Here is a 22,644-nt window from a genome sequence, read left to right as displayed (position 1 = left end):
TGTTTGCAAAATGTCAGTACGTCCCAGAAGGGAATGAAATGAGTCATGCAACTGAGTGACATTGTGCCTTCACTAGATGGGTTCACAATGGAGCACGACAAACATGATTTGCTGTGGGATAAGTGGCGTTTGGAGCCGGGGTCTCAAGTGGTGGGGATGTTGGGCGGCAAGACTGGGTCTGGGGGCCTCCCAGGAGTGAGGGTACCAGTGAACATCAGGATGGACTTGGGAACCACAGGGCTGCTGTGGCTCTCCCCACCCCCACTGCAGCGGGGAACGGGGCAGAGGCTAAAGGTCACAACCGGAAAGGAAAGTTTCTTCTCCTGCAGCGAATGCAATAGCACCTCTACCCCCACCCACCCTCTTCCCAGATCACCCTAAGCAAGGAAATAGTTCCAAACCAAGCCACCACGAAGAAAGCTTGGCCCATGCCAAAGAACTCCGGTTAGATGGAGGAAAAATAGTAATAAAATAAGGCACCATGAAAAATTCCCTTTTGCACAGGCCTGGGGGAAGGGAGAGGGGTGGCGTCGAGACCGCTCTGTTGGTGGGGCTCTGTAAGGAGCAGGCAGGTATGGGTGAGTACGGCAGTGTAAATACACCATGACACAAGGACCAAGGCGCATGGTGTCCACGGAAGGCAGAGGTCAGACATTACATGGGAGCGGGGTTTAGGATGCAGTGTGCGCCACAGGGTACTGCCATGTTGAGACACATGCATGGGCAGGGGCCTACCAGAAGACGCTTTCAAAGTTTTTGTGGTCATTTTAAGATATGCCTCAGGATTTTCAGGGATTTCTACATCTGAAAAAGAATAATGTCATTTTCCTCACTTGGAGGTGCCTGCAGATTAATGCCCGAGTATTAAGTTAACATAGTAGCAACACTGTCAGCTGGAAGGAGAAAACTACCTTTTGTTCTTTTTAGTAAAAGGATTTTGAAAACTAGGATTTTTTTCCAGCCAACTCCTGACTGTCGAAGCAGTTGTGGGGGCATAGGACTGGAGCTGCTTTATCTACTGACACTCCAGAGCCCTCAGTGGATAGCCGCGACATCCAAATATGAGTTTCATTTCTTTTTTCCCTTCACTCCACCTGTAACAGGAGTGAGCCTATTCCCAGGTAAGTCAGGGGTGGGCAGGACAGACCACTGGAAGTCACAGGTTGGGTCAGCTGCCAGCTGAACTCTGGGTCACTGAGAGCTGGCCATGTCGCTAAGGGGCTGAAAACACAGCCAAGCGGGTCAACTCCGAGGGCCCTGGGAACCCGGCGTTACCTGACAGTGCACTGTAGTACGGGCCCTCCTCGTCTTCTTCGTGAGAGGAGGAGCCCCCCACGTCACCTGTGTGATCCCACTCCAGAGGGATGGAGTCCACGCTGACGGGGGTCTCGCAGCCAGACCGCTCGTGCCCCGGTGCTGGCGGCACCAGATGACAGAGGGACTGAGGCGACGCGGGCTCCTCACTCTCTCCGCTTTTATGCCAGGAGTCGGTCTGGAGCTCCCTGGGGTCTTCCATGTCCGTTTCATTCTCAGAAGCCTCCTTTTCATCTTCCAAGCCCTAAATAGGAGTATCCAGTTTTTCGAATTAACCAAATCCTAGGATATCGCACTTACTGTCCAGCAGTTTCCAAAAATGACCATCGGTAGTATTTCTAAGGCAGCTTTTAAAAGAATCAGGTTTCCAGGTCCTGTTTCTGGTTATTCTAGTTTAGACAATCTGGAGTGGGGCTTAGAATCCATATTTTCCAAAAACTTCAGTTTTATCTCCCAGGGAAAAAAGCTGAAGTTTGATCATCTGAGTTAAATAACTTTATCAAGAAGATAAGGAAATAGTGGCTAAAGTTTCATTGATGGTTAATGGCAGGTTCCTTCATGAATCGGAGTATTTTAAAAAAGAATGCTAGAACGTTCTGGATTAAGATTCACAACTTCAAGGACCATACACACTGGGTTCGTTCTTTCTTTTCCCCCACTCTAACTTCGGTGTCTGCATTCTGCTTGTGCTGTAATGTAACGCCCCTCTCAGTCTAGGAAAAATGACTGTACACTGCTGTACTTAAGAATGAGGAATTATAGGGTAATTTTTGGGGCTATGTCTGATGAAGAAATAACTACATTTGAAGTTGGCCAGTTATAGAAAAAAACAAAGAAAAAGTGGCCAGTCATGCTGGTCAATGGTCATCATTAAAGCTTGTGGCACACAAAGGCAGTGAACTGAAAAATGGCCTGAAATCCACCAGAAGGTCCTTTTTGTCAAGGAAAACATTGAAGTTGCTTTTGAAAACTGGTGTATTTAACATTTTAAAGGTGAGAACAAGGTACCAGAAAGGCACAAATATTAAAAGCTTCCAGAAACTAAGACAGAGGGAAAGGCAAACACATTCCCAAGTTACTAACATAATCAAAACCAGAGGAGTCGTCAATAATTCTAGGGGCGCTGACACATGCCACAAAAGCCCTGTACCAAGGAAATACATTGAAAACAGGTAAGAGGAGCAAGAACTTTCAGAAGTGCCATCCTTTCCACCAGGTAATGGGAACTTGTAAGTTACTGTGGTTCTATATTAATAAATGTGAAAATAAAATTTTTCAATGTCGCTTTTTTACCAAAAAAAAAAAAAAAAAAATCAGCCATATCTAACCATTACAAGATAAATTTCCCCATTCTTTAAAAATTCAGTCACACATAAGTTTCAAGCAGCTCAGGAGCCCTTAGAGGCGGTGTCCCCTTACCGCGGGGTGGGAGGTCAGCCGCCGGTGGAACCGCGAGACCCTGCCGAACACCTCTTGGCAATACCGGTGCAGCTCCTCCAACTCGTCTTCGATCAGCACGGCGTCCAGGGGCTCGCTCTTCTGAATCAGCTGCTCCCCAAACACGATGAGCTGATCAATCTTGTTGGTGTTTAATGTAATCTCCTGTTGGAAGCCCTGTTTTGAGACGAGAAAGGGCTTCAAAGAAAGAAAGCTCCCCCCGAGCGTCTAGACAGCATCTGTTTCTTATAACAGGACCACAGGAAAAAAGCATCCAAACGTCATTCTTGTTTTGTTCCTTCACCCAGTACTCTCGCCTCACCAATTTTTAACTGAGTGACGATGACGATTTAAGAATTTAAAATGATTGTACCTATTTTTTTCCTCCTCCTTCTGGGTACTGACTTTTCCAATTAAAATAATTCTAAAAGTTTGACATGGATGGACATGTACTGTTGCTGGGTGTGAGGGAGACAATTTATCTTACTGACGCTTGGTAGAAACAGAAAATTTTCCATAATATGCACCAGTGGACATTTGCTTCGGCGACACAAATATCATGTTCATTAGTGCCATTTTATCAGGGAAGGCAGATTTCTATTTCTCAACCTCTTGCCAAGGAGAGACTCACAGTGGGATTGAACTGTAATACAGTATCTGAAACGACAGGAGAGCAGGCGGTATCTGCTCTTGGCCCCGGCACTGACACAGATACCCCTCGCCTGTGAGGGACAGTGGCCTTGCTTGTGATAATCCAGCAGTACGCAGGTGGGATGCAGCCTGTCTGCTTTAGAATTCTGGAATTTGCTCTCAGAGTGTCGGGTGGAATTTGTACTTGGCCAGCTCTCCCCCACAAAGGTGTGCTCTTTTAAGAGGTGCTGAGGAGGCAGCCCTTACGTTCAGTTGGCGCATCTTATCATCAGCGTCGCTCTCCGAGAAGTGCTCCACGTTGGTTAGCTGCAGGTCCATCTCTGTGAGCCACACCAGGATGCTCTCCCGGGTCCCCTCGAACTCTTCCCTCTGGTTGGTGAAATGCTGCAAAAGGGGAAGAAAATCATGCTCGTATCGACTGCAGAACGAGTTCAGGGAGACAGTAAGGTCACCTTTGGCCACAAGGAAAGGGTGCCCAGGAAACCCCAGAAACACTGCATTCAGGAGCCTGGGATCTGGTCTCGGCTGTGTGATACCAACCGAGCCCTCCGGCTTCTCTGAGCCCCGGCACCTACGCTGGCAAACGAGGGGAGGTGTGGGTTGATTATGGCCCCTGAGGTCCTTTTGAGCATTTGAAATTCTGTCATCCTCTAGTCTAAGTCAGTGACTTCCCTCTGCCTTTGAGGAACCTCCTGAGGGGTGGGGCCAGGCCCCCTGCCTGTTTTCACCCGTCAGTCTTTTGCAGAAGCTTTTGCTTGACAGGATTTTAGTACCTTCGAGATGGAAAAGCACCATTCTCAGGGCTGAGGCTGGCCCAGAGCCCCGTGTGCCTTCACTGACGTAATTCTGAATGTTTCCCCAGAGAAGGAAGACCCGGAGGAGATTTACTGCCTCCAATGAAGGATGCCTCTCAGGTTATGACCTCATAGATGGGCAGCTGATTCTCAGGTCCATGTACTAACAGCAGTCAGTGCCACATGAAGCTAGACCAGTAAGAGTCACATCAGCAGGAGAAAAAGCATCAATGCGAGGGAGTTGCCTAGATTACTAGATGAGCTGGCCAGTGTCTTCCTGAGAGGGTTGAAACAAACAAAAAAAAACCCAGATCCTCATCTCCCTAGACTGGTTTCAAGAGCATTCTGCCCCGAGAACAGAAGCAGGGATTAAAATGACATCCTGTGGTCCCTGCCTATGCCGGGCCTTTCAGTTTCTACCTGGACTCACACAGGTTCACAAAGCACATCTTCTGGATTACAGAAATCTGAGGTGAATATTTCCATGCAAAAACCAAACCCAACCTCTGAGGTCAGGCAGCGTGCTCCGAAACTCAGAGAATAAAGCACTGTCCAATCTCCAACAGAGAGTGGGGCTCACGCCTTCATGTGCTCTGCCCACATCCCCCAGTGCAAGAACCAGCGGGGCCCATAAAAGCAGACAGACAGGCAAAGCAGGGCTCTTTCTGGAGGCCCGTGTGTTGCCTTCCCCAGACCCAGCGAAGCAGCGCCCCGGACTCCACGGGCAATCTGCGTGCCCACATGCACACCGTCAGGGTGACAGAAATTGTAAAGAGAGATGTGTTTTGGTAACACAAATCACCTAAATGGGCTCTGCCTAAGAAGCCCCACATGCCAATCCCTCTTTTAAAAAAATGAACGTCGGCGGTTTCAGGTTGCTTTCTGTTGGAGGAACGTTAAGATAGCGAAGGCCTCCCACCCGCTGCTCTGTGTCACAGCCTGCCACTGCACATCTACACACAACCCCGGCGACGTAGAGGAGGTTACTCTGAGTCTCCGCAGGATGGCCGTGACCCGCCTCTGGAGGTTGTCCCAGCGCTGGTTGCCCTCGTGGACCATCTGCTTCAGCCTGCTGGCCGTGTCCGTGCGGTTCTCCCGCGCCAGCCGCCGGTACTGCTTGTTGATGAGCTCCAGCTGCGTGAGCCGCTCGTGGATCTGCCGCTGAAAGGCCTGCGTCACGGGGGGAGGGGACGGCGGTCAGCGCCAGGGCGTGCAGAGAGGGCCAGGACACCCCCTTCCAGCCCCCAAGCGACCCGCTTCAGAGGGTTCATCCCTGGAGTGCAATGGCAGCAGAGGCCCACTCCACCAGTCGTGATGCTAACTGAAGAGCAGGCTTTCGCGCGCTTTGCCCAGCAGCTGGGGGCCGGCTGGGGCCTGGGCAGCCCTGGCCAGCGGCGGGGGGGCCGGCCACTTAGAGGAAGCCGGTTCAGCAGCTCCCGAGCCTGCGCAGGCTTGCGTGTCATCTGGAGAGCTGGGGCGGAGAGGGCTGTTTACCTCGAACCTCTTCAGCTCCTCTTTGGCGCTCGTGTACAGCACCTCTGAGGAGTGGGGGCAGGCCGCCGTCCTCTCGGCCGACTTGAGCCAGTCCTCGAAGCGGGAATAGTCATCTAAAAACTTCTGCCACAGGCGCCACGTCTCCTCGATCCTGATGGGAAGAAAGCCACTTAACACAAGCCATCCACGTCACCCTGTGTCCGCGTGCTGCTTTTTGTCCCTGACTGGTCCCGTTCCCAATCCTCTGACACCTGCACTGCTGGCGGGAGAGAGCCTGTTACCCCGTCTGGGAAATAACCGGGACGTTGCTTCTCGTCTGTGCACCTTCCTTCTGGAGGACCGAGCGCCCCAGGGCTACTGCTCCACAAGGTGAAAAACCCAGACAGGCAGTGCCACCCCACACTCCGCGGCTGGGTAAGCAGAGGCAACGGGGCCAGCCCGCAGCTACGCCCTGAGCCACAGGAGAGCTGGGAAAAGACTGTACGCCCATTACGTTTTTCTTGAATAATCTTTTAATAAGCACTGGTTCTACCTACCGGGCCCTCGCTGCCAATACCTGGCACATTTCTAAGTGCAGCGAAGAGAACAGTTACTGTGGCTGGGGTCAGAGGGGCACAGGGCGCAGCTGACCACGCTGAAGATGTTCAAGACAACCCTGTTCTTACTTCATGCGCCGCTCCATGGACATGGCACAGATGTTCCTCCAGCGTCTGTCCAGGCTTCTGGTGGTCTGCTGGATGGAGTCACACTCGGTCTCATTTGCACAAGCGTCGGAGTCGTGCAACAGGACGTCACAGATGTTAAACACAGACTCCACCCCTGCACTGTGTTGTTCAATATCTCGCTGCAGATCCTACGATTACAATAGGGTAAGAAACCCCTCAGATGGTGGTGGGGGGGGGGGAGGGTCTGCAGTAAAGGATTTCCACTGCTCCCTCCCCAGCTCCTCCCAGCCTGGGGGTACAGCCCTAGGATCAGCAACACAGACCCAATCCCTGTCATCGCTGTGCAACCCTTGTGCTGTTATAGCCTGACCAAAGCCTAAACACTGGTGACATTTGGGATTAACGTGCTGAGCTATGTGAGGGGTAGAACAGTGGTGGGTGCCCTCTGTACACTGACATGTGGCACTGCGGACCCTCTGAGAGCCGACCACCCCACGGGCTCTGGGCGTGCATGGGATCTGTTCCCTACCACCCAGCCCCAAAGGCCTCCAGTTTAGACTTGGGTTTGGGGGCATCTTCTTTAGAAACTGAGTCTTTTTCACAGGAGCTAAAACTTTTTATTTTTATTTATTTTTATTATTTATTTATTTATTTATTTTGAGACAGAGTCTCACTCTGTTGCCTGGGCTAGAGTGCCGTGGCATCAGCCTAGCTCACAGCAACCTCAAACTCCTGGGCTCAAGCGATCCTTCTGCCTCAGCCTTCCGAGTGGCTGGGACTACAGGCATGTGCCACCATGCCCGGCTAATTTTTTCTATATATTTTTAGTTGTCCAATTAATTTCTTTCTATTTTTAGTAGAGATGGGGTCTCGCTCTTGCTCAGGCTGGTCTCGAACTCCTGAGTTCAAACAATCCTCCCGTCTTGGCCTCCCAGAGTGCTAGGATTATAGGCGTGAGCCACCGCGCCCAGCAGAGGAGCTAAAACTTAAACAAGAGAAACTCATCCTTTTATGGGTCATAGGACTCTTGAAGTTACTAAGACCTTTGTGCTGTCCTGACACACACCCAAACTGTGCAAGCTGCCACACAGGTGTCCACGGCCTCTGCAAGACCATCCCAGGACTCCACGGGTCCAAGGGAGGAATTCTGGGGTAGAGACCTCGCCTCCCCTACTGATGGGGTCCAGCCAAGCTTGTGGCATGGGGAGGGGTAGGGTCTCTGGAGTCTTGTTCCACCAGAGTGATAGTGATGCAGTTCCCAGTTTGGAGAAAAAAACATTTAAGAGAAAATGCATCGTCATAGGAAAAATAGAAAAGCTCCTTAAAAATGAACAAGACATTTTCAGTTATCACCAGAGAACATTTCTTCTGCACAGCATGGGTGGGCTGGGGGGATGGGGAGAGACGAGGAGCCTGTTGGTTTTGCTATTCTGGACGAATCAGGTGTCCCCTGATGTCCAAATTCTGGGATATGTGACGTGAGACCACACCATTACTTTTAGCATCCAAATTACATTGCAAAATAGCAAAGACAAAGCTAAATTCTAATCACTTGATAATATACCAATTTCTGACACTTCAAATACTAAATACAGTTTCTTGGATTCAACAAAGTTCAGTTTGCAAGAGAATTACAGGCGGTTTGCCACCGTCTATGGAAAGGCAGTAAAGGTTCACGCCACATCACCTCAATAGCAGAATAATTTGAGATTACTATTGTAGATTACTAGATAGGACTAATATTTTCTTACTTTTCTTTATATAAATGCACAATTCAGATCATTCTGTGTCCAGGTTGATATGAGGGAATAAAATGCTAACATGCCAAGCAAATTTTAAATCAGGCAGTTCCTAACGCAGACCCTGAGTGAAGGCGAGCATTACAGGGTTATATGCAGAAGAGATGTGTTTTCCACGCGGGTACCTTGCATGCCTTGTGGAGAGAGACGCGCAGGGTGATTTTGTTAAGCTCTGCAGTGCAGGCAGAACGCCCGTAATGACGGACTGGCGGGAGTCTCTCTGGAATTGACATGATGACTAGCTTTAAAGTTATTACCTTTAAATAGAATTCCAGTTTTAAGAATTTTTACTGGTTCACAGAATGGTCAAGAGATTTTTCTAAAATTTACTGGTACTGATACATATCTTGTTTAACTATTAAAAACATAAATCAGGAACCCTAATACTGGTGCTAAATGAGTAATAGTGATAATTTTAATGGGAAATTGTCCACGACCTCATTTGGCTCCAGTTGGGTAGAGTCTAGTTGAATAGGACAGAGAAAGTCTAGTCTGTGGATAAACAAGAATGCCCTATATTTTAGTGGGCTCTTTGTAGTTATCCTACATTATTTATTCAGCTTATATTGAATAAAATGGCTAAAGAAACCTGATGTAATACACAGGGTAAATGGTAGTAAGATACGAACTCTACAATAACTTATGAAGACCATCAACATCTTGGTTAAAAGTCCAAACATTTAAAAAAAATTTTTTTTAAGAACCTCCTAAAACAGCACACAATAGCCTACTGATGTTGTAGTATGAACTGGTTACTTTGTACAGTATAAAATAAAGTGGTGGACCACATTTTAAAATGGAAACCATTTAAGTGCTAGACGAGGAACATTTGGGAGGGGCTTGGGACATGGTGGTATTGGGAGGTAGTTTAGGGGGTTTGGGGTGAAGCTGAATTGGTTCACAGGGGAGGGTAACTCACAATCCCTACAGAGAACCAAGAAACCAAAAACCAGACAAACCAGGAGAGACACTGAAGACCCAATGAAAGTGGTACATGATCTAAAGGTGTCACAAAATTGCTACCACTTCCTTTGCATTTTGAAGATCTAGACCACAGGATTAACAAGAACACTTATTACCTTATACTTAAAGGAGTGCCGCACAAGAAAGGTAAAACGAAAAGGACTCTTACAGGGTCTAACCCCTCTTCTACCAGGTCCTCAAGAACATTACAATGAGGAGCCAGGGACATCATGGCTCTTAACCACTTTTGGGGGCCGTTGGCTTTTGCAGAAGCCAGTACTAGGTGATCCCATGTTTTTAGATCTTATTTTTGGAAGCAGTCAAGCAATTTATAATATTTAGTTAGGGAAGGAAACACAAGTAAGATTTTTTCAAAAAATGGCTCACACATGATTTCTTTTGTATGACATATTTCTGTTTTCGGTGTTTTGGATGGACTATTAAGGTCTGGATTTAGTATAATATAAACAAATGGTAACTTTTATTCTTTTTAACAAAAATATTAAAAATTTCCTCAGGACATCTGTGGTAGGCAAAATAATGACCGCCCACAGATGTCAAGATCCTAAATCATAGAACCTGTGAGTATGTCAGATTACATGGCAGAGGAGGATTAAGGCTGGTAATCAGCTGACCTTACAATAGGAAGATTATCCTGGATTATCTGGGCGGGCCCCATGTAATCCCAAGGGGTCTTAAAAGCAGAAGAGTCAGCCAGACTACGGAAGAAAGACACAGAGATGAACGTTGATGGCTTTGATGGCTCTCAAGTCTGAGGAAGGCGACATGAGCCAAGAAATGCGGGCGGCCTCTAGAAACCAGAAAGGGCAAAACGCAGATTCTCCCCCCGGTGCTTCCAGAAAGGAATGCGGCCCTGCCGACTCCTGGATCTTGGCTCAGTGAGACTCGTTTCAGATTTCTAACCTCCAGAACTATAAGATGATAAAGTTGTGTTTTCAAGCCACTAAGTTTGTGGTCATTTGTTACAACAGCTATAGGAAACTAATGCAACATCTGGCTTCTTTATGGTAATGGTAATCCTGAACACCAACTCTATAAATATTTTTTTCTTTTGGTAACCAAGGGATAAAAATTTTAATCATGATGATGCTGAATTTTATAAAGAGGGAACCTTCAACTAGATTGAAATTATGTACCGTTTCAGTATTGAAACAACCAAGGCCAAGAGAATGGCAGTTACTCCAAATTGTTTGCTTTGAGGAATGAATTCCCTGCAACTTAATGTTTTGTCACATTTTAGATTTATAAAAAGTAATACAATTACCAGCCTTTGCCAAATTTTGCCAATCATTCTTTAAGAGAAAAGATATTACCAGTTTCCATACAATTTTACCTGAAAAAACTCATCATTCTGGGTAGTTATTTGCAAGGCCTCGTCCATGAACACACTGTTCAAAGAAATTCATCTTAGTGGATCAAACTTATAAATAAAGCTGATAATGTTTAGTAGCTGTGACTCCACTAAGAAGGGCATTAAAATCTCTGTAGTGACCATTAACATTCCATGATACTTATAGCAACATTCTTTTCTCCACAAAGCCAAGACAGAACCTAGATGTCCTCAGTGAGAAAGAGACACGTTTCTGAGGCTAAGCAGGAAAACCAGTATTTTTAAATTGGAGCGTCACTAAATCATACTAGTTTGAAAGCCAGAGAACAGGCACGATTTAAATGGTAATTGTACTAGCACTTAGAGTAGGCCAGGCATGGTGGCCCACACCTGTGCTCCTAACACTTTGGGAGGACAAGGTAGGAGGATCACTTGAGCCCAGGAGTTCAAGACCAGCCTGGGCAACTTAGTGAGACCCCATCTCTACAAAAATTTTAAAAAATTAGCTGGCCATGGTGGCGTGTGCCTGTAGTCCCAGCTACTGGGGAGGCTGAGATGAGACGATCGCTTGAGCTGGGCATTTGAGGTTGCAGTGACTTATGCTGATGCCACTGTACTCTAGACTAGGCAACAGAGCAAGACACTGTCTCAAAAACAAAAACAAACAAAGTCAAAAGTAATATCAAATACTTAGCTCTATATATGGTAGCATGAAATGTCACTTATTACCATTAAAAAGATTGACTTGAACTCAAGAGAATTTATCATCAAAGGGTTTCCTTCTGGCCTTGAACCTGGTGGAAAAGGTTCGGCCTCCGATTCTGTCTGTGATACATGGCTAGGATGTGCGTGGTGGAAGTTTAACGTGAAGAAAACAGATGCGAGTCTGAGAATCACGCTGCTTATATGGTCAAAGCAGAATCCTCCCCCAAGTCTGAGAAAAAGAGAGGTGAATGAAAGCTACTGAAAGAAGACGATAAACTAAACTAGTTTCTAAAAAATTGAGACAAACCCAGCCACTGCATATGAGAATGAGCACATGTCCATGAGCCCATGGAAGGCATGAAAGTGGATTCAATAAACCAGTGATGTCAAAGAGCAGCTGCCAGGTTGATGCAATGACAAACAACAGCAAAACTCAGTGGTTTTCAAACTGCAGAATTTCCAGGGTAGGCTCAGAGCACATATAACTGATGACAAAAATGCACTGCGTGTCGCAGGTCTTGAGAGGCTTCCTATGCTATTGGTCCAAGCATGTTCCTTATTATTAACCTTTTGTATATTTTTCCTGAAGCTCTCTCAGACACACAGTATGATCCCATGAAAACATTTCTTGGTTAGAAAAGTTATTTTTCTTTCAATTTACTGTCTTCCAAAACTATATTCACAAAACACAACAAAGATCAGAGTTAAAAAAAAAAAAAAAAAAAGACATAATTAAAAAACCTTAGCTGCCACCAAGATTAAGGTCTAAATCTCATATTCACACTAATTCACAAAAAGCTGCGTAAATGTTCAGCGGGGAGCCACTCGAGATGGATCCTGACACATACAAGAACATGGACAGGTGGCAGTTTTCTCTGGAAAAAGCAAACCAGCGTCACGAAACGCGAACACGCTGCAGCACACAGCAGACACGGGGACGGCCGGAGTCAGCACACGTTGTGGACACCCGTACTCTTACAAGAGCTCCTTTCTCAGAATCCCACCTGCTGCTCGGCCAGCCTCTTCTGGATCTCCTGATCGTCACAGACGTCGTAAACCACAGGCTTGGAAAGCTCGGACTCAATTCGAGCCAGCCAGGTACGAAGGTTGCTCATGTTTTTGTCCAACTGCTGAATAAAAGCAAAGGTCTCCTTCAGCTTCTTCACCCTAAATGTATTTGTAGATAAAAAAAAAAAAAGAGATGGAAAACAAAAGTCCAGCATTTAGTGGCGAGAAGAATGTGTCAACAGGCCCTTGCAGGGTAAAAAGGCACCTAGGTTGCTTTCATTTTATAGCAGGAACAACTCTCTAGTCACCAGATGTGAGTTTTCGCAGAATTTGTGCCACTTTGCAAAGCTGTTGCCTGTGTTGATTTTCGAAAGGACTGAGAGTTAATCCACCCATGCGAATATGGAAGTCCTACCGTTCCCACGGTGGGATCCCCTGAGATCCAGTCCGTGTGCCTGGGGCTCCAGAGGTGAGAAGAGAAGCCATTTTTTTTGAAGTTAATAAACCACTCCAGACTTTTTCTGCCCAGTGTCTGTCTCGGGTACACCTGAGACTGCAGCGGCTAGAGATCTACCCTGATAGATTAAAGATGTTACACGCGTGGTTCGCTTGGTGGTATTTGGCCCCTGAGGCCTCTCGCGGGATCCTCCTCTTTCAGCAGAGAACATGTGCCAAACCCTGCCGCTCTGGTCCGAGGGGTTGAGGGTTCTGTACACATCGAACCAGCCCGGGGGATACATTACAGGGCATGTGTCAGTCACAAAGCGGGGGCAAAGGTAACATGCGCGAAGACAGTTCTACTGCCGTCTGCCCCGCCAGTCTGCCTTGGTCCCACCAGCCCGACTCAGCGCGGAGCAGATGTGCAAGAACACACATGGCATCAGCACAACTTGGCGCGCTCGCTGGCATGCCAACATGCTGTCAAGGGGAAATGATGTAGCTACTGAGGGAAAACAATTTTTGTTTTTTTATAGATACCAAAATAAAATGCTTCAATAAACTGCTTTCATGAAAGTCCTAGAGTGAGGATTTGCCCAGGTGATCTGTGGGATTTTTAGTTAATCCCAGAGACTTAAAAAGTAACGGCCACAATGGAAAGTTCTCACCAACACTCACGTTGGAAGAGGCTATCAGAACTGCGTCCCATGGCTGAGAACACTAGAAAGGTAAATTGGGGCACCGACCCTGACTCGCGGAAACACACTGCACACCACGCCACCGTCACCTCTTAGGTGACTCAACAACCTCCTCCTGGCCTCCTGTCCCTCTTGCCCACTTTCGGTTCTGTGGCCGAAGTGTACGTGCCAGAAGGCAAGTCTGATCCTTGCTCAAACCCTTCAACAGTCCTCACCCTACCCTGACAAACCAGTTCCACCCCCTGGTCTTTTCTGCCCCTCAAGTGCTCAGCGTCTAACCCTGCACCCTGCAGAGCGGCTCCTGTTCCCTGCTGGGGCTTCTACCCACGCTCACCGAGAGGAGCTGGGCACCCCCTCCCCGCCCCTCACTCTGTGCCCAGTGGGCATCTCTCAGACGCTGCGCACCCAGCAGCACGGAGACTGGAGCGGAGACTGCAGCGGCCAGGCTGCATCCGGCTTGTTTCCTCTGCATGCGCAGCAACCCTCGCCCACTCCGCCCCACTTCCTGGAGAGCAGGAAGGTGTTGACAAACGTTTGTCAAATGAATAAATGTGGATAAGCACATCCACTACAAGCTACGATTTAAGTACACCATAGAGTTGTGTGTTTTTTTATATCTTACAATTGACCAAGTCAAACCCAGGGACTGACTTCCAGTTCCAGCTCCACTACCAGCTACGTTTATGATTTAGGGAAAATTCACAGCCCCCTTATCTCTCGTGGTCCCTCCAGCTTCAGGGAAGTGGTGGTGTCCGGGTGAGGTTAACACCAGAGCTCTGGGGGTCTAAGTACCACTGGCCCACCTAAGAGCTCCATACCCTGCAAGGTACCTAGCCTTCTGACTCCCATGTTTCCTCATTACCTGGTAAAATTATCCACCTTGCAGGTGTTTGTGAGACTGGAACAAGAGGCTGCATATAAAGCCATTGGCACGTGGTGAACGCTCAATGACACTAGCTCCCGTTATGCCGCCTGGGACTACGCAACGCTGTAACTACGCCTTGCTTATTACGGCATCGAACCTCACAAAGTTCTCGCGTAAATGTTTTATTCTCAATAGCACCGGGGGTGGGCAGGCTTAGGAAGGAGGCCAGTGGACTGGCAGTGAAGAGCACGGACTTCATGGTCGGGGCCTGGGTTTGAGTCCTGGTTGTGTTTAATTGCATCTGTAAAATCGTGTTAATGGTAGGACCTTCCTTCGCTGGGTAGCTGAGAGGACTGAATGAGATATAAAAAGTGAACGGCATTTGGCACACGATGGCTGACAGGTAAACAAACGCCCAGCAACTATGGCCACGATGAGTTTCAAGGAGGTATGTTTTCCAAATTACAAGGATAAGTTCCCTTGAAAGCCACAAGATAATTTATTAAAAAGGAAGTAACAGAATCCGGGGCCAGGCCTGGATACACCTGTAACCCAGATCCTGCTTTCATTCCCAAGGCTTCAGAGGTATACCCGCTTCACCCCAATGTCTTGCCACCCTGACAGCCCAGGGACCAGAAAGAACACTCTAGACAATTGCCGAGGCAGCTGGGAACCCTGGCGCTGTGGGACAAGGAGTCTTCTGCTCAGTTTGTGAGGGGCCGTGCGAGCTTCTGGTGGGTGGGAGGGGGAGAAGCTCAGGCTCGTGACCTCTGCAGAGCTCTCCTGTCCCCCGTTACAATTATGACGGCCGCCACCGCTGTCATCCAGCACCTGACCCTGCTCCACTCTAAGAATCCCAGCCTCTTCTTTATTTTAGAAGAAGGCTAGAATGCAAGTGTTTAAATGAAGGGAGCTAACACCCAACAAAATAACCTGGGTGCAAAAACACAGGGATGCGGTGATCTTGAGTTCTGTCAACGCTGGGGGTCGCATGCAATAAGCAGAGGGGGGTGGAGAAGGTGGGGGAGTGGTTTGCTTGGTTTCCCCAGGACTGTGGTATCCAAAATGGGGTGCTCAAGACAAACCAATGGGGTGGGGGATTAAAATATTAGACTTTCTACTGTTATTCCATCCTTTTAAAATTTCTACATTGTGTACGTTTTAAAATTCATAAACTTTGTTACTCAAATGAAACATTTATATCACATGCTAACATCTACATGTGCCAGGCAACGACCGTTGTGCTTCATGTTAGCAACTCATTTAATCTTCAAACAATGCTATGAGACTAGTACTATTACTATTCCTATTTGAAAAGTAAGGAAACTGAGGCACAGAGATTAAATAACTTGCTCAAGCTGCACAGTCAGTTAAATAACAGAGGCAGGATTTCAACCTGGGCAGTCTGGTCCTGAGTTGCTGCTCTTAAACACTGTCCTTGTGGCCGCTCACATAAATCCTGCATATGCTAATACTGTGGGTACAGGGTAGTTTTGCTGCTGTCAGGGAACGAGATCAGAGGTCTGGGCTCAGGGCTCCAAGATGTGCTGAGGGGCAGGTGCCGGTCCACTGGGTGCTGCACCCTGGGGCTCTTAGCTAGTGCTCGGGGAGGAGGCAGGACGGTGCAGTTTCCCCTCCATGATTTTCTTTCTGTAAACACTTAACCACGTGCTCTGTCTTGGCTCCTGTGCAGATGCTGAGGATTTAGTTAACTGGAAGACAGGTCTTATTCCCAAAGAGCTCATCACCTAATTTAGATGTAATTTAGACATTATAATACAACAAAGAGGTGCTCAAGGAATAGTTATTGAGTGAATAAATGATGTTCACTCTTATCTTCCAATTTGTCTAATTTTTTCATAAAAGAGGTAGCCATGTTACATTTTGAAGAAAAGAGGCCAGGCACAGTAGGTCACGCCTGTAATCCAAGCACTCTGGCCCAGACAGGAGATTACTTAAGGTCAAGAGTTTGAGACCAGGCTGAGCAAGAGCAAGACCCCGACTCTACTAAAAATTTAAAAATTAGCTGGGCATGATGGCGTGTGCCTGTAGTCCTAGCTACTTGGGAGGCTGAGCCAGGAGGATCGCTTGAGCCCAGGAGTTTGTGGTTGCTGTGAGCTATGATGCCGCCACTGCACTCTAGCCTGGGTGACAGAGTGAGACTCTATCTCAAAAAAAAGAAAAAAAAGAAAGAAAAGTGGCAAAGACCAGAGCACGTGGGAGCCCTTTTGCCACAGAACAACACACTACTATACTATGAGCCACATGTGCTCGCAAACCCTGGTTCCATATTGGCCAGTGACGTGCTGCCAAACAGGCACACAAATCAGACGCATCCTTAGGGCAATTTAAAGAGGAAAGGAAGGAGGGAGGGAAAAAAAACAAGGTCACAGAGAAGATATAAAATACTTCTCCAGGCAGGATTTAACCTGTTTCTGTATCCCAACTTCTGTGTGGAGGCTTCCCCAAATGCACGGGAACATAAATGTTGTTCCTCAGCTAATGTCAGGAACCAGCAGACGTACTGTTGAGTTTGTCTCCTGCTGTTCTGTTCAGACACTCTGATCTAATTATCACCTGTCCCAGGCCAGGAAGTATCTGTCATTGCCAAGCCGGGCAACTGACTTCCATGTTAGGCCTCATTAATATTCCTCTTGGAGAAATTTAAATCTCAGGTCCCTATCGAGAAATAAGGAAACTACTCAGAAGCCAGACTGCTGGTGCACAGAAGCAGCCACGACACTGTGCTACGTCAACCACTAAGCAGCCTGTTTATGCGGCTCCATCGCCACACTTGCTCATGTTTTGACCCAGGTGCTTCTAACATTTCTCACGTGTATTTCAACAAACAACATTTCTCCAGAAAACATAAGCACGATATCCTGATTGAAAAAGTACATTTCTGAGGATCGGATAAACAAAATTTTTTAGGTGCAAAGGGGAAGTTTTCCACTTGTATAGACTCTTGATTGGAAAGACCTACGCAAAAGTAAAAGATTTTTCTATGAAACCAAACAAAATAAGAATTATGCCTAAGAGTGCTCTAAATTAGAAGAGTTCTTTTGCAGCAATTATGGGTAAAAAATGCAGAAAAGAATCAAGGCGAATAAAGTTTTTCTTTTACTGTAAGTAGTGATGGATCAGAATATAACACTGATAAACAATTTTCTCCTTCCCTAACAAACACAGCCATGCCAGGTTAGCATCATTCTATACATCAAGCCTAAGTCTTACCAATGTATGATGGAGGCTTTAAACATCAGATTTATACACATGGAATACACCTTTCAGCCCTACACTCTACATGCTACAGGGTCTACAGTTAAATCATAAAAGCCCCAGATCAGCATAAGTTAGCCAAAAAATTCCTACACCAAAGTGCACAGCATAATTTTAAAAAGATACTAAGGAAAACCGTCAAAGTATCTGAATTTGTACTGAAATAAACACTTAAACCAGTGGGCAGCCGGCAGTTGCTAAAAACACTGTACAAATCCAATTGTATTTTTTTATATGACTAAACATCTTTACAGTAAAATAATGAATTTTTCCAAGATTTTGAAGCCCTCATTTAGAGGCATAGACATGACAATACATTTCTGAGCTAATTGCCTCTGCGAAGCATTTTTGTCACCGGAGGACTTCCATTTTCCACCCGGCATAATCACTCCTCTGCCCTGCTTGTCACAGGCAGCCTGCAAACACCACACGCATGCTGACGCTGGGGAAGAACCCATCCCCCGATGGCTGAGCACACACACCACACAGCCACCATCTCGTCGGTGATTTCTATTGTGATCAAAATGACAGAGCCAGAGAGCAAGACACACAGAGACAGCAGCTGGCGCCTCGGCCATATGCAGAGCTGATGACTAAAATGGCACTTACTGTTTATGAGAAAAAATCATTCCTTATGCTTAAGCGAAAGCTCCAAGTTCCCGGCTGCACCTCCACCTCCCGGCCGAGGCAGCCCCTCCCCCTGCCCCGCGTGCCCTCTTCACCGGCTCAGCATCTTGCACAGGGGCAGGCGGACGCAGCCCTCTCTGGGGCTCCTCGCAGCCACCCGGCGATGCCAGCAGGAAGGGAAGATACCTTCTTCTCTGCTAACTGCAATTTTTAATCTCCGTTTTCTCCCTTCCAATAAACAAATATCTCCAGCTCTTTCCTCACACACACAGTCTTTGTTCTGACGCTACAGGATTGCAACGCTGGGAGAAGAAAGTCACAGTGTTATCTTGGCTATGGGTTATTTATGAAGTGCTATAAACGAAGGGAAGAAACATTTAGATTTGGGGCATGCAAAGGAGGATTTCTGTCCTCCTCACATTAAATTGCTCTGTTTCAGGTTTAAAAGAAACAGTGAAATCTGAAGCCCCTGAGTTTAATAGGGATGCCTTCCTCTCCTAAAGAAGAAATTTCCCTTTGGGGGGTTTTCTGCCCTGCCCTTTTGGTCCTGTGCATCATGGTTTAGGAGGGGCAGAGAGTTCATGTAGTTCCTCTGCTTTGTGCAGAATAATTCTATTTTGCAGTATAAATGGAATTTAAGACTTTGCAGAGGAAGAAATTCTGTAATTTTCCTTGCTAGCTCCTCCCATAAAGTGGGTATCTGAAAATTCCTTCTTATCCCTAGCCTTATTTCCTCCAGGTGACCCTGAGTGGCACTGCTTGGTTTGTGTCTAGCCCCTCCTTCGACTCACTCCTTGTCTTGAGACTCGATGACTTTAATCATCTCTCACAGGTCCCTAAAGCCCAACATTTAGTCATTATTATATCCCTACCTGAAACACAGCAAACACAGGCTGGACCAGTGGCATTAGGAATGCAGATTTGGGAGCAGTTCTCCCTAAATGCTGCATCGAACTCGTGCCCACGTGCTTGGCTGCTCCTGCAACCTGCTAAACATCAACCTCTGCGGCTCAAGTGCACTGGCCAGACGAGGGACATCAGGCTAATCGCCAGTTAGCCCACTGGTGGCTGCTCTCTCCTTGAGGGGGGCTCCCCTACTCTCAGGAAGGCCTGGGAGCAGCAGCCACCTGTTCCAGAGGTGCAGTGATCACACTGATGGAGGGAAAATGGAAGCGGACAGCCAGACCTCACATCTGGCGCTGTCTATGCTAAAACAATCTCTAAATCCTTCCAGCCCCACTGGATCCGGCAAACTGCTAAGACCAGCGCAAGTCAACTTTATGACTAGCAGCATTGTTTGGTCTTCCAGAAAACCTTGAGAGAATACAGATAAAAAGAGAGAAATGAAAAGCTGTATCAGTTTAAAAAGGCACACATCTGCCTACTCATTCTGTAAGGGATGGAAAATAATCTTAACACACAGTTGCCATGGTAATAACTTCTGAGTTTAAAGGACAAAATTTTAATTGCTACTCTTATAAAGTAGGTGGGCTTTTCAGGTTGGTAAGTAAAATGTGAAAATTACACTTAGAAAAATTTCTTTCCATGGACTTGATGTTTCTGATGGCGAGAGAGCAATTTTGTCTAAACAGGAAGTGACTAGTGTCTTTGAGGTCATGTGGTACTAGGACTGAGTCCCTCCTTCCTTGTCAGCAGGGTAACAAACAAGTCTGCTGGTGGTGCTACCATCAGAGACAAACTCAGGAGAAAGAACATAACAAAATGCACAACATTTTTATTAAAGGGGAAAGAAGCCTCCGTGTGCCTTCTTCCATAAAGAACGTTTAGAAAATACAGGTAAGCAAAAAGAAAATTGAAATCACCCATGATCCCAACCGAAAGAAAACCCATGTAAACATTCTGGGGGTATGTCTTCCACTTAGCTGTCACATCGGTTTCAGGCACTGAAAGCCTTCATCAGATTATTCACACATGCTTCTAGAAAGAGTCTTTAAAAGGAGTCCCCCACCCCCACGCCAGGTCCCCTAAGGGCAGCTCTGCCGGGATGCACAGCCAGCCTGAGCAAGTCACTGAAGACACAGCCCCACCTGTGGCCAGAGCTTCTGCTTCACAGGACACAGCTGAGGGTTTTTTTTTTGAGACAGAGTCTCACTGTGTTGCCTGGGCTAGAGTGCCGTGGTGTCATCCTAGCTCACAGCAACCTCAAACTCCTGGGCTCAAGCGATCCTCCTGCCTCAGCCTCCCGAGTAGCTGGAACTACAGGCATGTGCCACCATGCCCGGCTAATTTTTTCTATATATTTTTAGCTGTCCAATTAATTTCTTTCTATTTTTAGTAGAGACGGGGTCTCGCTCTTGCTCAGGCTGGTCTCGAACTCCCGAGCTCAAACAAATCCTCCCGCCTCGGCCTCCCACAGCTGAGGTGTTTTTTTTTTTTTTTTTTATTTCTATTTCAGCATATTATGGGGCCACAGCTGAGGTTTTGATTAATGAGATGGGGAGGAGGTTAGGGGACACAAAAGTAGGTGGATTTTTTAGGAGTTCAACTACAGGGTTTTTCAAAACAAGGGTAGACATAGGTGAGATGATGTGGCAGGCTGAGTCCTCTGGCATCAGTCTCTGCGAGGGGATGATAACCAAGGACCCTCTTTTTCAGAGCTTTGGTCTGTGCTGGTTGAAGAAAGTTAACCTTGCATCTCTTTGTCCGTCACCCAACATTTCGTCCCTAAACCATTCTTAGGTAACCTAGCTTCCTCTGAAACAGAGCACTGCACCTACTGGTAGTTCTGAAAAACAACTATGTCATTTAGTCATCTCTGCTGCATTCAGGTTTTGTTGGGTCACTTTCAAAGATATTATCTAAGGAACGTGAGGAAGAAGAGCTAATAGCTACAATTTTTAAAAAAGTTTATTCATTCAATTAGACAAATCAGCTTAGTAATATATTTCTTGTCATCAAATCGTATTGGGTTCTAGATAATTGCACCATTCACCAAAAATAGAATACAGTACTTTAAAGGGCCTCTGTTGATGAAATTACTGGCATTTATTTTTTTTTTAATAAGAGTTTAGATGTCACAAATCTAAGAGCTGACGAAGGGCCCACGAGAACTGCTAAAAGCTCCCAAAACAGCTGTGATGGGGTCATGTGAATCTGAATGCCCACGCCAGGGCCGATGGGCTCCCCTGCGGACGTGCCTGCCCTGCCCAGACTGCAACTGCCCCTGGCTAAGTCGTTGACCCTCTGAGCTGCAGTTTCCCTCTCTGTAAAATGAAGGATCACAGACTTTGCAGTGTTATTTCAAAAAGTAAATGAAATAGTATCTGGGAGGAGCCTGGCACTTAGAAAGTGAGCAACTCTGATTTCTTCCCCTCTCTACCTGATCAATGATGGAGCCTCTTGCCTGAAATGATCAGCAATTTAATGTGTTTTAAAGGAGCCTTGTCCTCCATGTTTTATCAATTCCTTTGAAATCTGCCTCTATTTCGCTAAGAATAAATCCAAAATGACAGGTTTTTTCATTTTTTTCCCCAGTGCATTAAACCTGGTTTATTGAGGTGCTGGGTTTCTGAACACCATACTAACTCTTGAAGGTAAAGGCTTGTATGCAGAATAGTTAAAGTCTTGACGTCATGAGGCTGGGTCCCTACGTTGGATGTCCTTCCAAATCTTACCTCTCATTTTTAACAAGAGATGCTGTCCTTTGCCCCAGGGGTGAAGCAGAACACTGTGGGCAGGACAGAAAAGGCTCACTGGTGTCCAGACTCCTGTGGCAAATGAGGCCACTGGGGTGCCCTGTGTGGCAGGTTCTCGTCGGCACTGTTCACGTGTGAAGTCTGCAGCCTGTGCTCCCTTCCCTTCCCCAACAGCAATGCCCTTGTAAATGCCCAGGGTGAAGTCGTGGCAGGGATCAGAGAGCTGATTTATGACAGGCCCAAGCTTGCTGCCTCAACCCACAGATTCCCCTGAAGGGTAAATTCAGCTCAGAGCTCCTTAGATTCCAGCCGTCTGTGTCAGCCTGGCCTTGCTTTAAGGTAAGACAAGTTATTTGCTCCCAAATCCCTCAGTGCTGAAGGGATTAGCCTCTCGACATGTTCTACTCATCTCAATGTTTCAAACGATAAGGGTCTGTGGTGGCAGGGAGGTGACACAACTGTCTGAGTTCAAATTCTGGTTGCATCCTATGCTGGCTGTGCAACTATGGGTAAGTTACTTAGTTTTGGTCCTCAGTTTCCTTATCTGTAAAATGGCACAATGGTATCTACCTTTCAGAATTACAATAAAATTTAAGTGAAATCATACCACAAAAAAACATATTGTTAAGAATATAGCCAGCTGCCAATATATATGCTATTATTTCAACCCCTTATTTTCCCAATTGATCTTTCCAAAAAGATCAATGTAATTTTACCTGCTGTTTCATCTCTTTCCCACCAAGGAACTGGCTGAAGACAGGCAGCCAAAGAGGCACGGAAGACAGCAAACAGCCTACTCAATTCCAAAGTGATATACTCAGAACATGAATGATTAAGAATGGACCGTAGGCTGGGCACGGTGGCTCACGCCTGTAATCCTAGCACTCTGGGAGGCCGAGG

The 22,644-nt window shown here is 46.7% G+C and overlaps 1 protein-coding gene across 1 annotated transcript in view; it reads right to left on the bottom strand.

Moving 5' to 3' along the window:
• SYNE2 (spectrin repeat containing, nuclear envelope 2) overlaps positions 1-22,644 on the bottom strand; it is a 295,242-nt gene that overhangs the window by 9,574 nt on the left and 263,024 nt on the right. The window contains exons 97-104 of the mRNA XM_012656034.1: positions 12,178-12,340; positions 6,356-6,543; positions 5,691-5,841; positions 5,184-5,366; positions 3,649-3,786; positions 2,734-2,928; positions 1,276-1,558; positions 736-804 (exon numbers count right to left, since the gene is read on the bottom strand). Of these exons, the coding sequence (XP_012511488.1) occupies positions 736-804; positions 1,276-1,558; positions 2,734-2,928; positions 3,649-3,786; positions 5,184-5,366; positions 5,691-5,841; positions 6,356-6,543; positions 12,178-12,340 (1,370 nt within the window). The remainder of the gene's footprint in view (positions 1-735; positions 805-1,275; positions 1,559-2,733; positions 2,929-3,648; positions 3,787-5,183; positions 5,367-5,690; positions 5,842-6,355; positions 6,544-12,177; positions 12,341-22,644) is intronic.

Source organism: Propithecus coquereli, unplaced genomic scaffold (genome assembly GCF_000956105.1).
Source record: "Propithecus coquereli isolate 6110/MARCELLA unplaced genomic scaffold, Pcoq_1.0 Scaffold5, whole genome shotgun sequence".
Classification (NCBI taxonomy): domain Eukaryota; kingdom Metazoa; phylum Chordata; class Mammalia; order Primates; family Indriidae; genus Propithecus; species Propithecus coquereli.
This window is presented reverse-complemented; position numbering and strand designations above follow the sequence as displayed.